Source organism: Dendropsophus ebraccatus, chromosome 1 (genome assembly GCF_027789765.1).
Source record: "Dendropsophus ebraccatus isolate aDenEbr1 chromosome 1, aDenEbr1.pat, whole genome shotgun sequence".
Classification (NCBI taxonomy): Eukaryota; Metazoa; Chordata; class Amphibia; order Anura; family Hylidae; genus Dendropsophus; species Dendropsophus ebraccatus.
This window is the reverse complement of record NC_091454.1, coordinates 135,862,386-135,885,817: the sequence shown is the minus strand read 5'-3', so window position 1 is coordinate 135,885,817 and position 23,432 is coordinate 135,862,386. Positions and strand designations below refer to the sequence as shown.

The window sequence follows — 23,432 nt, the reverse complement described above, 5'->3', positions numbered from 1 at the left end:
GTTATTAGTATTAGTGTTTACTGTTGCTTGTGACATAGGGATCACTTCTGCATGGATATGAGGTGACACGTTATACTATTTTCAAACTCATACCCTGCATGGACTCCACGTTGTCTCCAAGACTGCGTTTTAATAAACATTAATCTAGGTGTGTCTTCTATAATACTATTCCCACCTGGCTGAGTAGGTGTTTGGCCCTATACCAATTACGCTTGTAAAAGAGCCCATAAACCTTTAATTGCTGTTAGAGAAACATTCATTCATCCAACAACTATCTCCCCTAATTCCCCCATACACATTACCATTTAGCATGGTTGAACTTTCAACCAAAATCTAAATCCAGAATCCAAATGTATGAACAGATAAAGGACCCATTGATTACAATGTGGCCATCCACATCCGTTTAAAAAATGGATCAGTTTTTGGCCACTGAGCCATTTTGCAAAAATATAGGGCTGGGTCTTATTTGGCCTTTTTGCAGAAGGCTTCAGTAGAAGTGAATGGGTCAGTTTTAAACAGACAACATACGGATACACCATCTGTGAGCCATCCGTTTTTACTGAGGAACTGCATGGCAACTTTTAGGCAGGCTCCACCCTGTGGCATTTATTACCCTCCTATCCGATGCAAAACAGATGTATCACTGATGCAAAACTGATGGTTTTTCTAGGACATCACTAATCCAGAGGTCCCAGAAGAAAAGCTGATGTGTGGATGAGGCCTAAGCCTCTCTGCAAGTTGTAACTCAATGTTTCTTGTTTACGGCTACTAGTTACCAGCCACTGCATGTTTTACAGGACTCTCCAGGTGGAGAATCTCAAGTCATCCTGTCCAAAGATGAGGAAGAAACAGATGACCACAGTCTTGTGCCAGACAATAAGGAAGCTTCATGGGAACTGCATACTGATGGTGTTCCGAGTGACACCCTTGTCAACCTCTGTGGGGATTGTCCAGAATGGGAACCAAGCACAAACCTATCAGAAGGAAATAGACAAGTATCTCTTCAACTGTGAAATTACAAATTTGTTTGACAAAATAGATGTGTATTTTAGTGTATTAAGGATATAAAGAGGAGTAGTGGTAAAGACATATTAGTGAAGTCATTAAGGTGCTGCGACCCAACTGGTTACAGAAACACAGTCATTGGGCATTATGCAATAATGAATTTTATGCTTAATTCATCAATGACCAGCTACATTTTAGGCATTTACCATCTAACCCATCTAACCCATCTAACCAGTCTCAAAAGCTATGGCAATAACTATGTAATGCTTTAACTTATCCAAGTGATTTTGAGTTTTTTTGTGACACATAGTACTTTACATTATCACTACAGGGTTAATCTACCAGTGGATGTCAGTGTCAACAGATCGGTAATACACTGCAATGGTTATGATGCATTTATATATACCAGATATATATGAATATATCATGACGCAGGAACATGCAACTGTTCGTGACAAATATATATGTCATTGGTCGTAAAGGGATTTAGGGTTTCTCTAATTTAAATAAAGATATTACAGACTGCTAGGCTTGTAAAATAATGAAGAACCCAAAGTCACCTTGCTGAGTCGAGCTGCTAATAACGTTCCAAATAGGGATGGTCCGAACCGAGTTCGGTTCGGGTTTGTACGAACCTGAACCCTCGGTAATGATTCCTGCTGTCTGCCCGCTCCGTGGAGCGGGCGGATCCAGCGGGAGGACCGCCTGGAAAACTGGGATACAGCCACAGCGATAGGCTGTATCCCAGTTTTCCAGGCGTTACTCCCGCTGTATCCGCCCACTCCACGGAGCGGGCAGACAGCGGGAATCTGCTGCCGAGCGTTCGGGTTCATACGAACCCGAACCTCGGCAGGTTCGGACCATCCCTAGTTGCAAACCTACCGCAGCCAATGACTGAGGCTGCCTTGTGCTCAGAATGTCATCAGGGAAAGTAAATAGAGACACAAGAGTGCTGGTACTGGACTCAACAAGGTGAGTATGCTCTTTTATTAGATTTTTTTTAATCTGAGAGCCCCTTTCATCTATATATTTTACTCTTTTGTAATGACATGGCATTGCTGCTAGCTCAACAGGGCTGCCAGCAGTCCATATATTTGTGAAGAATCCAAATGAATGTATGAACAATGATGGTATATTCAAGTTTAGTTTTTTTTTCTGAATATTTAGGCTGTGGTAATTCTTGACATCTCTGCAACAGCTCACATCTATTTTATTAATATTTAAGCCACAACTTTATCAGACATTCATAAATGTAAGGAAACTAGAACACACATATAATCGTATGCAATCTAATGGGCTGCAGATATCATTTATATTTTTTTTATTATAAAAACACTTTAATCTCTAATAATTTTGTTATAAAAATGTAACCATGTACCATTAACAGGACTTAAACATTTTTTTGCAGTACCTGTTCAGTGCTGGTATGGGGATCCTGGCGCAGTCCTTTTTTCAAAATGCCGTCCAGTTCCCGCACTCTGCACCATTTTCTACTTGAGCACCGTCCTGGCTCCAGGCACTGACAGCAGGCCCAGCGCCCCCCCCCCCCAGTGTGATCATAACCCCTCCCCTCTATAACACCTATTTATTAGAATCAAGCAGTAACGCATCGCCAAGGGCAGAAGTTATGGTTACTTACAATGCCTAACTATGTATTTGTTTTATTAACAGCCCCCAGACACTGAGAATGCTGAGCAGATGACATGTCGTTCACAAAGATGTACAAAAAGACCAGATAATGAAAAGGCAAATCAAATCAACAGCTTGACTTCAGAGAAACTTGTATCTTCAGATGACATTAGAACAATAAAAAAAGCAAATTCTATTATATCAAGTGAAGTCAAAATGGTAATGAAAAGTAATTCTTTACCTACTAATAAAGAAATGGGGGTTTATACCACACATGATATGAAAGCATCTATGGGTAATCAAGAACAGAGGATTATAATGGAGGTAAATAACAAAAAGGATCCAAAAAATATAATAAATCCAGGACAGAAGTTTGACAATAGAAATAATACAATAAAAGTAACCACAAGTGTGAGAGAAGAGCCACAGATACAGAATGATACTGAAATAGATGACACTGTGATAAGGGACATTGGAGCAGAAAGCAATCCAGAAGAACAGAACAATGAATCAGGAAAAGATGAATACACCGAGAACTTAGTCACAATGGCTACAAACACGGAGCAGATGAAAGATGAAAAAGATGTGTGCAAGGCACAGGACTCTATGATCTATGAAGATAAAGCTGATGAAACCAATGACATAGTAAGTGCTTAAGCTTAATTACTATTTTGAAAGTAATCCTAATTCTAATAATGAATGATAAGAGTGAGCAGGAAATAAAGATGTCCCAGTCTCCATGAGTCTGGAGAATTTTACTAAAACAAACAGGCTTGTAGAAACAGAACAGGGGGTTATATTCCTGCTGATCTGTCCCATTTTTAAATGAAGAATGATTTAGCCAATAGGGAGGGGCAATCTTTGTGTCCTACCGCAGCCAGGCCCAGGAGAGTGAGATGAAGGAGGGCAGAATAGGCTCATCTGGAGAAGCACACTAACAATTCTTTTTATATTTCTTGTATCATACTTGGAATATGAGAAGAATAGAGTCAAGTGGCTGGAGGGAACTGCTTGGCATTCTCTGTCATTTAAGTTACATCAAATCTTGGTCTTTTATTTTCATTGCTGCTTTCGTCATCTAGCAGGGTTCCCTAAAAACAAAGTTATTATATCTGCATTTATCACAATACATATGTTTAATCTGCAAAAATAATTATTGTTTTTGTCATTGTTGACAGAGTCCATATGAAGGGTCTCCAGGTACACTGGTGAAGAGTATCCTCCTTTCAACACATGATCTGATTGGGAGTCTAACCTCACTGAAAGAAAGATTGGGAAAGAGTGATAAAATACAAACATCGATGAGGACTGATAACAATAAACTCAAAGATCACATAAATGATCAGGCAGGTCTAATTATTGGATATTCAAACAATTATTAACACATGTCCATCTAAAAATATCTCTTGTATATATGGTCCGTATATATAGTCCTTGCACGGAATGCTATGGAACAGAAATTCATTATGATGCCGTGAGCCTCAAAACAGTTAAATCTGTGTCAGAACAGCAGCTTGGAGATTTAACTGTTTCGGCGCTCAAGGTATCATAATGAATGATGATGCCAGGAGTTCTGTCCATTCCGTAGCATACAGTCCATGCACGGACCATATATACTGAATGTGTGAATCTGGCCCTAGAATCCCCTGTTGCATGTTTTGATTTTTTTTCAAATGTTTGAATGATTTTTAGATTCTGCTGGTTTAAGAGATGTATTACATGGCCAATAGTAGGTGAACAACAGAACATTCATATGTGGTTGTTGAATTATTCTGTTTCATTTAATAGATTCTTATAACATTAAGGTCAGATTTTCATCTAGGTCATGTAGGTTTTTTTTTTAGTTCTTTACCCACAGTTTTTTGTTTTTCACCGTCCTTTCATCACTTTCACTATTAAATTCAACTAAAGACACACCCAAAGGCCAATTAGTCCACCTAAAGTCGAGTAATTTACCAACAGCCGCCATTGGGTGGCCAAACAGCGAAATGACGGACATCATTTTAAACTTAAAATGACAGAAATAATTTTGAAAGGAGAGGAAAATGCATTGTGTGAACATAACCTTAAACAAGAAAAGCCCCTCTATAAATCATTGTACTAAACCTACATTGCATTTTTAAGACCCACATTTCCCTTAGATTGTAAGATGATAATATATGAGCTATCACTTCAGTTCCACTGCTCAAGAGTAAATGAGCCATGCTTGGCATTGCCAGTGGTCATTTTCATTCTTGGCATTGGGAAACTCAATTACCTGTGGCCCTGTAGGAAACCACAGTTTGAGATTTGACAATGGGAAAGTTGGCATGTTAGCTACTGAGAGTAGTTGAAAGCTATTACTGTACATAGTAGGTAACAACTTTTTGGTCAGGAGGCACTAGGCCTACCAATGCAAAGCAGCTAATGCAAGCTGATGACAGTACCTAGCTCATAGGACATGCTGAGTATAGGCGGTAGCCCCCAGAGGACTTACAGCAGCACTTAGGGACAAGAGGACATGTAAAACCTAGAAGATAACTTCAGGTAAAACTTGACTCATGGTGTGCCAATGGAGTATTGCTTAGACCCTGAATGCTTGAGAACCGCAGGTTTATTTAGCGATGATTAAACCTCCACAGTTCTTTTATTTTATTTTGAGAAATGGCTATTGTGCAGCACTGTAAATCTCTTTTGAATTCGGTGCTGGAAAAAGGGTTCTGAGCACCCACTCTACCTGCTCCCCGGCTATATCTTATGGAATGGGGCTTCCTGCTGCATCTCCATAGCTCCCATTTTTGAAGGGAAGCCCTGTCTGCACCCCTTCTAACATTATTAATTTAGTAGACAGGTCTGTCTTTTCATATTGATGTATTCATTTTCATGGGTTTACAATTACCTGTAATTGTTTATAATAATGACACTTATAATAGTCTATACCATTATTACTGGGAAGCCACATTGTTTTATTTTATAGAAAAAATCTGATATTCACAAAGAATCCTGTTCCCAATCCTGTGACACCTTGAGTTGCGAGAGCATGATTGAATCTACACCAAATATGCTGCTAAATCCTAGCTATGTCAGTGCTAGCCCCGAAGACTCTACTGAAGAACATGAAGAAGAGCTATCAACGAGAAGTGAAAAAACATACAACGATGCACCAAAGGATAACCAGGTAGGGCCTATAAAAGGAAATCTTATTCCAGAAGAAAAAAAATCACCAATAGATGACAGAAATAAATCTATGGTGGAGAGGATACAAGTATCTAATCAGAGAGGATTTGGCGGCTGTATCCATAATGTGGGCATGAACATTTATGAAAAAAGCTCTACATTACACTCAGAGCCGTGCAGGTAACAAATATGCAGAGATTAAAAAAAATAAATAAATAAATAAATATATATATATATATATATATATATATATCTATATATACACAGTATATATAAATATATATATATATATATATATATATATATATATATATATATATATATATGCTCCTCTGGCATTTTGCCTAATAAAGAGGCAAGTGTGTCACATAAAAGAAGATGTTGGATCAAAGGGACAATGTTTCTTCTTGAAAAGAGTATCCTAAAGATGTGTGGAGGCTTATCACCAGAGCACTTGGTCCCCTATATCCCCTCTCCTGTTGCTATGGGATATCACATTAGGATGGCACAAACCGTTTAGGTTAAGCTACTTTAGTAGACAATTTCATAGCTTTAAAATAATTTGTTCCAATTAATTGGAATCTTAATTATTATGATTTCATATACCTCTCACACGGTCTTGCTGTTTGGTACAAAACCATCTATGCCCTTTATCCATCCTAACACTAAGGAAAAAACCCTAACCTAAGGTAATTCACGATTTTTGCCACTATTTATATTTACTGTATACAACATTTGTATAACGTATTACATTCGACATAGTCCCTGATATGTGCATGATGTAAAATTTTGATTCACTAATTCTTCTTCCTCAGAAACAAGATCCAGTTAATAAAAGTAAGCTCTGTAATATTATTATTCATATTTTTATAGCCACTACTTACTCTGTACTTGTGCAATTTCATGTAATCACATCACAGGAGGATAGAAGGCAATCAGACAGAGCCCCTTCTCTCTCCGATCAATGCTCACCTCTGGATCCTCAGAAAAGCAAAGTGGCTGAGGTGATGGAGCCTAATAGATGTCAACTGTGCCATGGAGAAAGTTGTCAGGTATAGCTGTAATTTTGTATATTTTTATATGAACAATACACAAAAAAACAGGTGCCCTAAAACAGGACCAAAACAACATACTGCAATTATTTTTTAGAGATGTTAATATCACCTATTGTCATTCCTATCTATTGGTGTCACCTTTCACTGTCAGGCTATGTTTACAGAATGTCTTTTTTTGGCTGTTTCACAGCAGTTTTAGGCTATGTTCACACTGCGTATCTTTCCGGCCGTCGTGCGAACCGCGAATATACGCACGTAGTTTTGAGGTTGATGGGTTCGCTTGAAAGTATACGATATACAGCTGCACAATGCACACTACGTATGAGCTTACGGCCGGATCGTATACGGCGCCGTGAAAAATGAACAAGACCATTGTTTGAGGACAGAAATGTTCCAACTCACGGCCGTGGATTTCCATGCGGTCCCGTATGAAGTACTTATTTCAGCCAAATTGAACGTGATTTTTAGATCCAAAAGGTTCTGTGTGTTTTATTGGGCTGGGCGAAGATTTCCAAGTAAATGACCTGTTTCAGATCGCTTCGAAACAAGCTAGGGAAGCATAACTCTACTACGGGTGTATGTTCGCGGTTCGCCCACATGTTCGCAATCCGGCCGCATGTCTATTTTTCCCACTGCCGTACTTTCAGCCGCACATGTAGATACGTAGTGTGAACATAGCCAACATAAGATGGTTTATGCAAATGATGGCTGCATAAGAAAAGGCATTGTGTGAACATAGTTTTATACTGTACTGATGACTTTCCAGCAGACTCCTGCTTAAGGCTGGGTTCACATTTGGTCAGTATTTTGCAACCTCAACCGGGAGTGGGTTGAAAACACAGAAAGGCTCTGTTCACACAATGTTGAGATTGAATTGATAGCCGCCATATAACGTTAAAGAACTAACATTATTTTGCCGTTAAATGGCAGCCATCCACTCAATTTCAACATTGTGTGAACATAGCCCTTCTGTGTTTTCAATCCACTCCTGGTTTTGGTTGCAATTAGAGATGAGCGAGCATACTTGTCCGAGATTGGTACTCGTTCGAGTATTAGGGTATTCGATTGCACTCGTTATTCGGACGAGCATCTCACCATACTCGAGACAATGGCATCTTCCTCTTCCTGCATGTTTGGCGGCTTTTTCTCAGCCAATCATCATGCAGGAGGGTCTTTGGGAGCTTGTAGCATCACGACATGTCAATAGCAGCGATTGGCTGGCCAGATCAGATGACCTGGGCATATAAGAATCAGGTCCCGTGGTGCTCGCTTCAGACGCAGGCTGGATGAGCTTAGGAAGAGAGCTGCTGTCTGTCAAGGAGAGTGTTAGGGTGGGGAAAATAGTGTCTGTTAGGCAGGAATCATCCACAAAGAACCCCACAGTCTTTCTAAGGGCTACAACTACATTTTTTTGGCCTTCTCATGGCTGCTGGCTGGGACTTGTAGTGCAGCTACCGCCATCTTGGCTGCACACAGAGCGACTGGTGCCAGAAAGGCAACAGCACATGATCCACAGAGACCCCAAAGAAATTGCCCAAAGTCCTCTCAGTACTTATTTTTGCTACAGCATCTTGGCTTGCTGGGACCTGTAGTACAGCTACACCTATCCTGGATGTGCAGTGTGCAGTGTAATGGGTGCTCTAAAACAAATAGTACCTGGTACCTGGTACACACAGACTCCAAAGACTACACCAAAAGTCCAACTAGTTGCACTTAGTTGGGTGCTTTCCTAACATGTGCCAGCACATCTGCCTTGCCCATCTTGGTCTGGGTCAGCAAAATTGTATTGAGGGCCACCACCCGGCTGTTGCCCATAATTTGGCATAATGTTGCGATTAGCCAGCCCCAGAGGCATCCATGCACGCTACCCTTGCTGTTTCCTGTCCATTTCTGTGTTGTTTCCATCATTTTCTGAGGTTTGCAGGTTTTCAGGCAACCTTCCCTGTGCAGAGCTTTGGTCCCATGCAAAAATGCTTGAGTTTCCCATTGACTTCAATGGGGTTCATTACTCAAAATGAGCACTCGAGTATCGGAAATATTCATCTCAAGTAACGAGCACCTGAGCATTTTAGTACTCGCTCATCACTAGTTGCAATATAAGGACCAAAATACTGACTGAAATATACTCTGTGTGAACCCAGCCTAAAACTACAGACAGAACATGAAGTCTAATGGTGAGAATGAAAACTTCCAAGATTTCAGGACTATTTTATAAAATACATAATAAAATGTCAACAGAAACTCCTAAAAATATTTTAAACATAAAAACTTGATTTAAAAATGTTCTTTTTCTGACACATTCCCTTACATTACAGTTAATAGTTCACACTTACTAGCAACTTTTGTTAGATAAACATAATGAAATAAACTCAGATAAGATTTTTCCATGCACATGGGATCTCTCGTCTGTGCCCAGTCCTACTCAATGCTGGGAACCTACTAGTTCCAAAAATAAAGGGAAGCTTTGCCCAAGCTCTGTAGTCTTTCCAGAAAGCATTCTCATTTCACATATCTGGACCATTTTATTTTGACTTTCTATTAACATTATAAAATCTTCTGAACTAGTAGAGGTATTGAAGTTTACAGATGAGATTGGCACCTATAAGCCTTGCATGACATATCCTGTGGGTATGCCATAAGTGTCATTATATTACAGTTTCAAAGCATTTATGAATCTCAAAGTTGTGACTATGTTTTTTTTCCACCTCCCAGAAAAAAGAATGTATGTTCTCTTCAAACTGTAAAAAGAGAGAAGTTGAAGGGAGGGATTTGGTCAATCAAGGGTGCAGAGATTGGAAGAAGACGTGGAGATCAGTGTGTGAGCGTCAGATGGATGAGCTACGAACACGTGATGAAAGCTCAAAGCAAGAGGTAATTACTACTACTACATACTTAGAAGTTTACATTGACAAGTATGCATATGGCAATTAAAAAATAAATAAATATTATTGTACAGATATGAAGAAATGAAAGTTTGTATGGGCACAGAGAAATAAAGTTATAACTATATAGAATGGGAAGACCTGGACACATGACATAATAGTTTATTGTCTTTTTCTTCAGTCTTCTATTTCCAACAGGATAACAATTCAGATTATTGAAAAATCAGAAAGTGAACTGGTCTGTTACAAGCAAAGACTGAAGCCACCCTCAGCTACAACCACAGTCCTCCTTGATTCAGCGATACAGGAAGAGATTAACCACACTTCTTCCAGACATGAGAACATGCAGAATGATGAATACAAGGATGGCGTACAAAAAATGGAGGATAACCCTGTGACAGAAAATAAAACTACAGAGACAGAACAAAATACAACCACAACCTGTGGCAACAATGATGAACAAGTAAGATATATAGAATATGAATACTGTGCTTCTTGTTTTGATTGTACCTGTTATTTATCTTTTTATTCTAACAAGTATTTGTTAATAATCCAGGGTAAAGAGAGTAGCGGCACTCACTATTCTTTCTTTGTTTATTCATGTTGATACATCATTGTGCAGGGGGGTGGGAGATGAAAGGCGCATCTGACCGCCTGCTATGTCCACACGCTATGAAATTTAGTGAACAGTTTAACATAGGAGTCGAGCCAGAGTACATTTCTATTATAATTATTACATAACAAAACAGTTGGATCCTGGTGTGGCAGCATGAAATCTTATTTTTATGACTAGTCTTATGAACAAGTTTCATTTATGATGTGCAACGTTTTACTTTTTGTGCATATTTTTGTGCAAATCTACACAAGCCCTGAGTAGTTTTATACATTTTAATTGTGAATTTGTGCATTATGCACATACTGTACACAAAAACACGCAGAGGCTATGTTCACACAATGTTATTTCAGGTCCGTTTAAAATGACGTCCATCATTTTGAGTCTAAAATAATGGACGTCATTTAGCAGCCTCGCTTCCCCTTAGTGCAATGACGGCTGTTGGCACATTATTCTATATTGCTTTTACTAAAAGTCCATTGAATTCAATAGTAAAAACGGAGAAAGAACGGTGACAAAAGAAAAACTGTAAAGTAATAAAAAACGTCCACTGTTTGCAAAAGACGTCCAAAAATAATGATTATGTTCATTATTTTGATGTACGCTGTAAAAACGTCCGACATTCAATACATTGTGTGCATTGGACGTCCGTCTTCTCATTGACTTCAATGCATTGCAATTGCAGTCAGTTAAATCGCGGCAAAAACTGATGTTTTTTTAAATAGCAAAAGCGGCCGCCTTTTCTCTATTTTTGGCGTTGTGTGAACATAACCATAGACAGAACTGGCGGTGCATATACTGCAAATAAAAGATTTCTCACAATGTGTATTCAATCTGTCTACCAAAAGAACTCCGAAATTTGCTTCTATTTGGCTGCTGTCCTACACAGCTGTTATGGAGAAATGGCACTACATAAGTGATTCCAGGAAGCAGGAGTATAATTTTCAATCTAAATCTACACTTACTTTCGGCTCACAAATTGCAGTGCCAATTTTCCAAAAAAACTTCCATGTGTGACAGCTGCCTTTCAGAGTAGAGTGTTTTATAGTGGCTCTGTACTTAAATTTTGGGGCTTTTTGTTACTTCTTTAACTTTTTTTTGGTGTGGTTCTTGGCACAGTTCCACACTAAAAACCACACCAAAATGAACAAAAAAAAACTTTTAGGTATAGAATAAGTGGGTTTTTTTTGACCCTTCCATTGTTTGCAAAGGGAGAGGAAAGTGTTTCTTACATTTTTCATAAATCTCGCATTGAAATCATTAGGAGGTGGTTTTGAAACGAAAACAGCTCAATTTATCTGTGTGAACATGCCCTTAGACTAAAGACCAGTCAACCATTGATCACTAATATTATTTTCCAGGGATCATTTAAAGATATAACTACATCATTACTGGAAGCCACTAACACTCTGATTGGAAGGATAGCCTCTTTCAAGGGAGAATTAGGGAAATCTCAGGAGAATAACTCATTTGTCTCTTTCAAAGAGACTGAGCAGAATGTACAAGATATCCAAGAGCAAAGATTAAATATAGAATCCACAGATGAGGTAAGAACATTTACTCCACCATTACTCTTTCATAGATATCTGCATTTAAAGAGTAATTTTCATCACATCAGCTATTGCAATTGGTTTTATTTAGTTTTTTATCTTGGTCTCTCTGCTAGGCACTCTGAGCTGTCTGTCATGCTTACAGCTATTGTCTTAGGTTCCTCTGCGTTACCAGAGGTGGCCGGGCTAAGGTCTTGCTCTCTTACTGAACTACATCAGTTAAAGGGGTTGTCCAGCGTAGGGGCTACTTTTTCATATGGCCGGGGAGGAGGTGGCTGAAAGAAAAGATGTCCATTCACCTCCCTGGTTCCAGCGGCGGGTACTGCATCGCGTCGCTCCGGTGCCCGGTTCCCGGCCACTTCCGGGTGTCTGACGCGGGCCCGAGACGTGACGTCTCAGGTCCGCTCAGCCACTCAGTGAAGGAGGCGGGATCCCGGGATTGCTGGTCAGGCAATCGGAAATGTTTGAAGCTGTGTAGCTCTAGCCTAAATCTGGTCATAAATAAACTTAGAAGAAAGTAAAGGAAAAAGAAGAAGAGCTAAAGACCAAGTCATCAAGTAGGCTGCAGAAGCCATGGAGAAAATGCTTTTTGTTTTATAATAGGAACAAAGTAAGATTTAAAAAAAAATCTTCCAAAGGTGTCCATTTAAAAAACAGCTCTGGATGTCCAACTCTAAATTCAATCCACGTATTTCAATCTCCAACAGAAATACGTGGAGCAGAGAGAATTTAAAAAATCATGGAAACATGAATGATTAATCTTAACAAATTGCTGTCTCCTCAGGCATCAGTGTCACTAATGATGGAAAGAGAAGACAGAAATAGAAACAGTCACTATAATAGAAGTACAAATGGAAATAGAAGTTGCATGAGCATTTCACCTAAGACAGCTGAATATAATCAAGCCATGAATAATGAAAGCAATCACCCCGTACAGGAAACAAGTGCTGATGAGCAACGTGAAGGGGGTATACAAAGAGAACAGGAAATATGTGAAGAAAAGGTAGAGCATAGTGAGGTGGTATTTTCCATCACTAGCAACCTTGCTGTTATCCAAAATAATCTATACGAAGAAGAGCGCTGCCACATGCAGAACGGCACACAGCTAGAGGTTTCTACTCATTCTATGGAAAGTTCTCATCTGACAGGCAACATAGAAACTACCCAAATGCAATTCAAGAATAAGACCCATATATTTCAAGAAGAGATGGGTCAGACAACAGAGGTAAGACAAACAGGTCTAGTAAGATAAGTTCTACTTTGCTCAGAATGAAATACCTGTTGTACTGACTTGTGGATTTTTTTTTTTTTTTTAATAAAGCATCAATCGGCAGACACTCCACCTATATCCTTAATAGAACACACTTTGCCAAAGGAGGCACTCTCAAATACCACATATTGCTTGAAAGTTAGTCATATGCAGGTACTGTCACTGTCAAATGGAAATCCATTGTGTAAATCTACAGTAAAGGTAAAGTCATGCCAGAAAAGTCATTGAACTTTTAAGGGGAATGTGTCATCAGAAAATGACCTATTACAGGTTATGACAGCTTAAAAGTTCATTATGTTAAATATATTATTATTAAAGGGGTAGTGCGGCGCTAAACAATTATTCACTAAATAACACACATTACAAAGTTATACAACTTTGTAATGTATGTTATGTTAGTGAATGGCCCCTTCCCCCGTGTTTCCCCCCACCCACGCCACCCCCGAAAGTGTAGTGCTCTATACTCACCTGATGCGTGTCGACCCCCGTCCGCCATCTTGCGACAATGATGTCATCTTCGGGCGGCCGGCCAGCGGCTGAGCAGCTGATGACGCGGCAGAGGCCGGCTGGCATTCGCTTGCTCCTCGTACCCCAGCCCACTGCTATTACACGTGCGAAGGGGGAGCGGGTAAAAGCCAGGGGGGGCCTGCCTGGGTGATCGTCAGATTGTATTGGCAGCCCATAGTAGGCAGCGGCGATCTGCTGCCGCCGATCCAATTGCACGGGCGATGGCGGAAGATAGTTAACAGGCTAATCATTGGCATTTCAGCATGTTGAAAGACATGTCAGCTAATCTTTGTCTTCTATTACACAAAGTAATTATTGGCCCTAACGGTCGGTTTCGGCCGAATATGGCCGATAATCGCTTTGTGAAATAGGACCTTAAGTTAAAGATCCTGCATGTGTTGGAGTGTGGGAGGAGACCTACACAAACACAGGGAGAGGTTTAACAGAATTTGACAATGGCGAAATTTTTAATTAAGGTATTTTATTGCCCCCCAAAAGTTATACAAATCACCAATATACATTTATTACGGGAAATGCTTATGAAGTGCTTTTTTCCCTGTTCTTACTACTGCATCAAGGCTTCACTTCCTGGATAAAATGGTGATGTCACGACCCGACTTCCAGAGCTGTGTGGGCTGCTGCTGCTGGAGAGGATGATGGCAGAGGGATGCTCAGTGTCCCTCCAGTGCCCTGTGTACCTCAGTGTCCTTCTGCCATCATCCTCTCCAGGAGCCACAGCACGCACAGCTCTGGGAGTCGGGTCGTGACATCACCATTTTATCCAGGAGTGAGGCCTTGATGCAGAAGTAAGTACAGGGAAAAAAGCACTTTATGTGCATTTCCTGTAATAAGTGTATATTGGTGATTTGTATAACTTTTAGGGGGAAATACAATACTTTAATAAACATTTTCTCCAGACTTCTCCTTTAAAGTTCCGCCCTGGTGATGCTGTATAAATAATACTTACCACTAGGTTTCCTCAAGAATAACAGTTCATTACTGGGGGTCCATGCAGGGGAACAATTTTGGGATCAGCTTATTGCCATGGGCCCCTTCAAATTCCAAATCAAGAGAGCCTTCACAAATTCCTCCAAAAATAATTTAAAAAATCCATATTGTAACTGAATAATTTCTAGGTGCACTTTAATATGTTAATTTCATCACTATCAGTTTTCTTTCTTGCACCCCTGGTAGCATCAGGAAGGTATTACACAGAGCTGGGCAAGATCAGAAGAATAAAAATAAATACTTGAGCTATAGTGGCATTATAGATTTTTTATAAGTTAAAGGACAACTCCGGCAAAAACGTATTTTTTTATATGTTATTACTTATGGAAATTTAGACAAATTCCTAATGTACATTAATTATGGGAAATGCACATATAGTGCTATTTTCCATAATTTAGTAGATCAGGCAGGGTTCAGATTCCCTAAAAAACAGTGACGTCAAGAATCAGTTGTAATTCCTATGGAGTGTCCAGCAGGGGGTGCACTATATGTAGAAGTCTTTGGCACTGTATTGTCTATGGAAGTGTATGTAATGTAATGTAGTATAATGTACACTATGCTTTATTGATTGAATACATTTATGGAATACTTCGGGGACACTTGCTCCCTAAATGGAGGGCACAGAGCAGGGAGGGAGAGAGATGACTGTGCATCTAACTACCTTCCCCCTCCCTCCCTGCACCGTGCTGTGGGACAGATACACACTACTACTCCCTCCATCATCTGCTCTGAGTACCATTTTTTTTTCTCTTTTGAGATATTTCTAGCACTTTGCACTGTAGGACTTTCTTGTACACAGGTGTACTAAGATGATATTGTGTTAGTCTATTGGTTTTAATCAAGCATATTTATCAATTTAATACTGATTTTGACAATATATTGAGTGCCAGTTTTGTTTCTTTGTTGCATAATGTAACTACGGGTATACTCTCTAATATGATTCAACCCTGAGGAATGTGATGATTGTGTGATATCCTGGTGTAGTGGGAGGATTATTATATCCCCTCACTTTTGGGTTTTTCATATACCTATATGGTTTTTTAATTGTTTTTAATCATGTTTGCTATGGTGTTTTCTTTTTTGTTTTTTCTAGGATCATGTACAATAAATGTACAATAAAATTTATTATACTTTATTTGGAGGTGTGCGCTGTGATAGTGTCTAGCTTTGTTTCTTTGTGTAGGACAGGGGAGTAGTACCAGGGACATCCCCATCACCACCCCCCACATATACACTGTACTACTCCTCCCATCATGTGCTCATAGTATAAGCAGATGATGGGGGAGTAGTACCAGGGGGTGCTGGGGGTGATCCTGGTACTACTTTCCCATTATGTGCTCATACTATGAGCACATGTTGGGAGCAGTAGTACAGTGTATATGTGGCGGCAGCAGCAGTGGGGGGGTTGGTGATGGGGATGGCCCTGGTACTACTCCCCATCATCTGCTCATACTATGAGCAGAAGATGGGAGTAGTAGTAGTGTGTATCTGTCCCATAGCACCGAGCAGGGAGGGAGAGGGGAGGTAGTTAGATGCACAGGGATCTCTCTCCCTCCCTGCTCTGTGCCCTTTATTTGGGGAGCAAGTGTCCTTGCTCCCCAAAGTATTCCATAAATGTATTCAATCAATAAAGCATAGTGTACATTACACTACATTACATTACATACACTTCCATTGACAATAAAATGCCATATACTTCTACATATAGTTCGCCCCCTGCTGGACACTCCATATGAATTAGAACTGATTCGTGATGCCACGGTTTTTTACAGAATTTAACCCTGCCTGATCCACTAAATTAAGAGAAATAGCACTATATGTGCATTTCCCATAATTAATTTACATTAGGAATTTGTGTAACTTTCCATAAGTAATAACATATTAAAAAAATACTTTTGGCCAGACTTCTCTGGCCAAAAAGAAACTTCCTTTTTAGCAGTTACCTATAGAATCTACTTTTTCTGCATATACTTTTTATGATTGTTGTTTTATGTTATATCCTGTACTATTATGCTCATCTTTGTTTCCCATTTCAGGTATCTTCTGAACATAATATATGTGAGATGCGTCAAATTACAAGCGGAAACCATGTGAATGTAGACTTGTTAAAACAAACTGAGAATCAGCAGACTGAAACAATACACCAGGAATTTGATAAGAAAAAGGTGGAGCAGATAGGTAGTCCAAGAAATAAAGATCTGGAGGAGATGGAAGCTCTGAGGAGTTATATAAGGAATGGGGTAATAAAGAGGAAAAGGGAGGATGCAGATGAGAGAAAAGAGGAAAACCATAAAGATAATAAACAGTCAAACAAGAAAAATGACAGACAACTAATCAGCCCTGGGGAAACAACATCTTCAGATATTTATCAAGGAGTGGGGTCGGAAAGCATTGGTCTTCACCAGTTGGTAAGCTTTCATGATTGCTGGATAATAAAGATTCATCAGCAAAAGTTTAAACTTGATACTGTATGTTTCTTGCGGTAAACAGAAAATAAAAAGAACACATGCCTGCTGCAATCCCCCAGTGCTCCAATGCTGACACAATAAGGTCTCGCTCAAGCTACTTCCTATTTCCAAGATAAGCTCTTGCTTAGTGATTTGTTGAGTAAGTGATCAATGCAGAGAAGAGCTTGTCTTAGGGTTCTATTACTACGGCCCGATCATTTTAGTAAACTTGTTTACTGGACCTATTAGATGAACCGATAATCGGGCAGTAAGGGCTACATGGACATCGTTAGCGATGTCCATGCAGTCTTTTCCCAAACACCTGATACCTCCCTGCTCCCAGTTTTCTCTCCTGTGCTCCGGAAAGCTGCATAGCACAGGAGAAAAGAACGAGAGCCGGGAGAAGGTGTCAGGTGTTTGGGGAATTATTACTCCATGTAATAAGGCCATTAGAGGTCAAAAGTAGCTAGAGCTGCAGGAGCCCAGAAAATCTCATAGAGAAAGCCACAGGGCACTGAGATAGGTGACTAAGTCTAGATACCATGCTTTAAAAAGTTATCCAATAAAGCTAAGTTGGTAAAATCAGATGTGTAGCATATACATAAAAGTGCTGTTTTATTGTAAAGTGTAACGACGGGAAGTGGATCTGCTGTACCACCGCTAGTGTTGGCGTTAGCCGCACCAGGGAGCAGAGTCTAAGGTGCCGCTGGTCTTTACCAGTGCCCACCACAAGATGAGATGGGCTTGCTGTGGTAGGTGACCCCCAGGTCTCTACCCCTGGCTAGGCTTGCTAACGGCGATGGGCGAAGTGCAGCTGGAGACACATAGGCAGGCAGGTACACAGCAGGACTCACGTCTGGAACCACACAGGAACCACAGGCAGGAATCACAGAGAGCTGGGGGACACACTAAGGGAAGCATGCAGGGGCTCCAATAAGGAAGGGCAGGACAAGTGCAAATATTTATAGTGGGAAGGTGTTTGGGTGCGTAACCAATTAGGGACGCACCTTCCCTTTAAATCTGTGACAGCCGGTGAGAGCATGCCCTAGGAGGCAGGGAGCAGGAGCGTGAAAATGGGAAAGGGAAAATGACACCTCCTATGCACATATAAAACTACAGGCAGCTTTAGATAGCTCACTACACATACTTTAGCATGCTACCATTAGTTATGCTATCAATTAATTTCTGGTAAAAGTGCTTGTGGATTTACATATGTATAGGAAGTGTTAGTTTCCTTTTGTCACATCTTCATGATTCTTGTAGTACATGTACGGCATGGGTCGGATCAGGGAAGTATGTGGCCAGCGCTGATCAGTAATGAATGACATTTGGGATTACTCTAATGCCATTCATTTAACAGATGCTGCGATCAATACCATACATACAAGTTGTGTGGTCCTGTTACAGGTTTAGCTGTGTATTCCAGTGTCCCATAATAATGCATATATATATATATATATATATATATATATATATATATATATATATATATATACATACACCGGCCACTTTATTAGGTACACCTGTCCAACTGCACGTTACCACTTAATTTCTAATCAGCCAATCACATGGCGGCAACTCAGTGCATTTAGGCATGTAGACATGGTCAAGACAATCTTCTGCAGTTCAAACCGAGCATCAGTATGGGGAAGAAAGGTGATTTGAGTGCCTTTGAACGTGGCATGGTTGTTGGTGCCAGAAGGGCTGGTCTGAGTATTTCAGAAACTGCTGATCTACTGGGATTTTCACGCACAACCATCTCTAGGGTTTACAGAGAAGGGTCCGAAAAAGAAAAAACATCCAGTGAGTGGCAGTTCTGTGGGCAGAAATGCCATGTTGATGCCAGAGGTCAGAGGAGAATGGGCAGACTGGTTCGAGCTGATAGAAAGGCAACAGTGACTCAAATAGCCAACCGTTACAACCAAGGTAGGCAGAAGAGCATCTCTGAATGCACAGTACGTCCAACTTTGAGGCAGATGGGCTACAGCAGCAGAAGACCACACCGGGTGCCACTCCTTTCAGCTAAGAACAGGAAACTGAGGCTACAATTTGCACAAGCTCATCGAAATTGGACAGTAGAAGATTGGAAAAACGTTGCCTGGTCTGATGAGTCTCGATTTCTGCTTGAACATGACAATGAGTTCACTGTATTTAAATGGCCTCCACAGTCACCAGATCTTAATCCAATAGAGCATCTTTGGGATGTGGTGGAACGGGAGATTCGCATCATGGATGTGCAGCCGACAAATCTGCGGCAACTGTGTGATGCCATCATGTCAATATGGACCAAAATCTCTGAGGAATGCTTCCAGCACCTTGTTGAATCTATGCCACGAAGAATTGAGGCAGTTCTGAAGGCAAAAGGGGGTCCAACCCGTTACTAGCATGGTGTACCTAATAAAGTGGCCGGTGAGTGTATATATACCATCTAGCAGTCACAAAGTACATGTACTACACATCAATCTCCATTAAATACATTATTCTCTCACACTACAGTTTTCTTTTTTCCAATAATGGGAAGTGACATCTTTACATTTAGAGTTGATTTTAAATGAATGTTCATGAGATATTATGACCTTACCTATCCTCATGTATACTCATCCTTTGTTACTTATAGCTGGTAATGTACTTGCCTAACATTCAGTATATGCTTACCATCCTATAGAAACAAGGTCCTTGGGTAAAGTTCTGGGAAGCGGCCAAGCAGACTGTAGCAGTAGCTGCAGTGAGCACCACACAGAGTAGTAACTTTTTTGGTCACATGACTCAAGTGCCAGCAAATGGTGTTCTGGTGAGGAATGAGGTATGTACAGTGATAGTTCGGTAAATAAACGAAACAACAATTATCATCTATAGCACACATATTTAATCTGCAGCTCTTTTTATGCTGTCATTTTTATGTTGCAGATTTGATGGTGCGGATTTAACCAATAGAAATAAATATGGTGCTCTCTGCTGCCAGCTCTGCCCATGTCAGAACTGTCCAGAGCAGTAGAAAATCTCTGTTGAAAACCTCTCTTGCTTTGGACAGTTCCTTTAAAGTATGGGTTAACGTACCCTAAGAGTAAAACACATTTGTATTTGTGCTTAGTGATACTGTAAAATAAAGGGGAGGATTCACGCCTACTTTTACAGCATACCTCCATGAAACAGCAAAAATCTTAAAACATAACATAGTGTGCAAGCCTGCAAACCCGTGGCAATCACAGGCATATCATGGAACATGATAAAACATAGAAAACTAAAAACTGCACTATTAGCATACTCGTCATTGGATAGGTGTAATGTAGCGCACAACTTGTGTCAGTCTGTAGATAAAATTGGGAAGAAAATGAAGAATTAACATTCAAACTAAGTGATGGAAACAGGAGGAAAGTTACAGCGTAAGCTCTGTGTTATTTAGATGTTAAAGCATTTTTATCATTTGGAACATTTGTAGACATATCACTCAGACCCCAACCTTTCAAAACTTTCGATAAGACCTCCTTTTCTCCTTGCCCTCCTCCTGCAAGGGACTGATTCTATAAAACTCTGTAGAGCCTGTGTCCTGCAGCACAGAGAGGGGGAGAGAAGGAGAAGACCCCTGCCTCTGACACATAATTTTTTTTTTTTTTTTAATCGATAGTAACACTTTACTTATACAGGATCAGTTTTTGGGCTGTGGGCTTTATTCATACTGCTTTTATTCTTCACAATGGTCCAAAAGTACCTGAATAAATTGAAAACAGTGGTTTGCAATACCCTCCTGCGTGGCAGGGGAAGGGGAAAAATCTGTAAGGGATACTTTCCAACACAGTGGATATTCTGTGTAATATATACAGTATATCTGAAAGAGAATTTAGAGCACTTTTTGTAACTTTTCTGGTGCTTATGTTAAATATGTTTACTAAACACAGAGTAAATATAGCCTTAATTATACATTCTTTGGGAATATTAAGCAACAGAAGCATAACAGTGTATCAGAAACATACCATTGTCTAAAGGAGTACAAAGTACATAGTCTAACACAGTCCTGTTCCAAATACTAATAATTATTCACCAAAAAATATTTCAGAAAACGTTTTATGTTGTTGCTAATGTTCAGAATTTTCAATGACATTTTCTATCTAATTACTAGAAACCGTTGTCGTGTCCTCCGAGTACATTTGATGACACACACATGAAATCATCCACATTAAAAAATGTATCAGAGACAAGTCGCGGGACACAGAAGCAGGTAAAAAAAAAAAAGCTAGTCTTCATATGGGGGGAGATTTATGAAAGGGTGTAAATATACACCTGGTGTAAACTGCCCCCAGCAACCAATCACAGCTCCTCTTACATTTTACCAGAGCTGAAAGCTGAGCTGTGATTGGCTGCTGTGGGCAGTTTACACCAGGTATATATATACACCCTTTCATAAATCTCTGGTGTACAGTATGAATGAAAAAAGTTATATGTGATTTTCCTACTAAAATAAATTACAAATTATGAATCACCTATATCATAATGTATAGCATACAGTGCCCCACTAAGATCCATGTGGAGACATTTAGCTAGGAACCATTCAGAAGGAAAGGAAGAGCTTTTCTACTGAAAGGAAAGATATAGAATTAGTATAGTAAAGACTATTTCTAGGGAGAAGAGCTGTGGTGCAGCCTCCCACTCCTGAGACACCTGAAAGTTAGAGTGATTTTGTTCAGGGGAGAACAGCTAAGAAAAGCATATGATACCTGCAGCTCCTGCTAAGAATTCTTAAACCATGCTTGGGGATGAGAAGGTTCCTGCTAAAAATCCTGTCTGTTGCCCTTACTAGTCCTATCTGAGTGGGCTGCAGTGTAGTACCCCTCACTCCCTTTATGTCTACAAGAATGTGCAGTAATCTGCTATATCCCATAGATCTGCTCTCTGCCACAAAGTCAAGCAATACTTCAGCGGGAGAAAGTGTTCATCCGCCTCTCTCTGAGGGAGCAACAAGAAGCCATGCAGAGGCTGAGGGATTTACAAAGAGAGGCGGAGTTAAAATGTGCCAGTGACAGAAGAAGACAGATGCTAAGGGTATGGAAAAATTGTTGGATAGCTGAACTTTTAACTAAAAAAAATAGATGCAAATGCTTTCAACTGTAAAAAAATAAAAAATACAAAATACAGATGTAACAATCCTAACACCGTACCACCCATGTTTATGATATGTGGACATGCCGATATTATCAGCCAAATTTATCAAACTGGTGTAAATTGAAACCAATCACAGCTCAGCTTTCATTTTACCGGAGCTAAGAGCAGACCTGTGATTGGTTGCTGTAGGCAGTTAACCCCCTAGTGACTGCTTTTTACAGAGGTCACTACTGGGCTTTATTCTGTTTCCATCAGCTTTTTATGGTGGGAACAGAATAAATGCTACCGGCGCAGTATGACAGCTGACCTCCTACTGCAACTACCCGCAGTGGTAATTTACCACTCCGGGTAGTTTTAACCTGTTATATGCTGCTGTCAAGTCATGACAGCAGCATGTAACAGGTTCCAGTCAGGTGCTATACTCAGGTGAGTACTATACTCACCTAATCGGAAGTCCTGGGCCGATGTCCGGGCCTCTGATCAGCGTCATGGCAATTATTCCCGAGGTTGCCAGTGTGAAACCTCTACACAGTCATCCAGATATGTCTAATATCACATAATAACTTTAATAATGATTATTTTCCTGTCTTGCCTAGTTTCAAGAGCGACTTTCTATAGCTCGGAATAGAAAATCTGAGTTGAATCTTATGGACATTACGCAGAGAAGAACTCCTCAGCTTTCCCCAGAGCCTTTGCCAGAGGTGATTATATGATTACACACAGCAGATAACTGTCCTTATTGCTATTTTACAGATTTATAAGATGCCCAAATAAATAGGTTCACACACAATATTACTGAAGTATTACAACAAGTACAATATGAGACAAAGAAATAAGTAATGCAAAGAAGTAACACAGAATGAAGGCCTGTACCCAGGGGCGTAGCTAATGTCTCATGGGCCCTGATGCAAGGGGTCGACTTGGCCCCCCCACCAACCCCCCCCCAACACACACACAGAATGCCACATCGCTTCAAACCTATCCCCATGCAGGAAAGTGATAATTTACTACTGTAACGCCTGGAGTCGTGGATCCTCTGTACTGTCACTAGCAATGGCATAAACCGCACCAGGGAGCGGAGTCTAAGGGGCCGCTTGTTTTCACCAGAGCCCGCCGCAAGGCGGGATGGGCTTGCTGCGCTCGCTACCCCTGGCTTGGTTTTCTAGTGACAGCGAGCAAGGTGTGGCAGGAGCAGTAGGCAGGTGATAGTGCT

At 40.3% G+C, this 23,432-nt stretch overlaps 1 protein-coding gene across 1 annotated transcript; it reads left to right on the top strand.

Moving 5' to 3' along the window:
* The first annotated feature begins 1,921 nt into the window (after nt 1-1,921).
* LOC138771116 (uncharacterized) lies at nt 1,922-22,932 on the top strand. The gene is made up of 13 exons (XM_069950588.1): nt 1,922-1,960; nt 2,677-3,279; nt 3,813-3,980; nt 5,591-5,791; nt 9,558-9,716; nt 9,909-10,190; nt 11,702-11,887; nt 12,675-13,115; nt 13,212-13,313; nt 16,712-17,083; nt 19,788-19,925; nt 22,001-22,159; nt 22,816-22,932. Exons 1-13 carry the CDS (start codon nt 1,922-1,924, stop codon nt 22,930-22,932), a joined length of 2,967 nt encoding a protein of 988 aa, XP_069806689.1.
* The last annotated feature ends 500 nt before the right edge of the window (nt 22,933-23,432 follow it).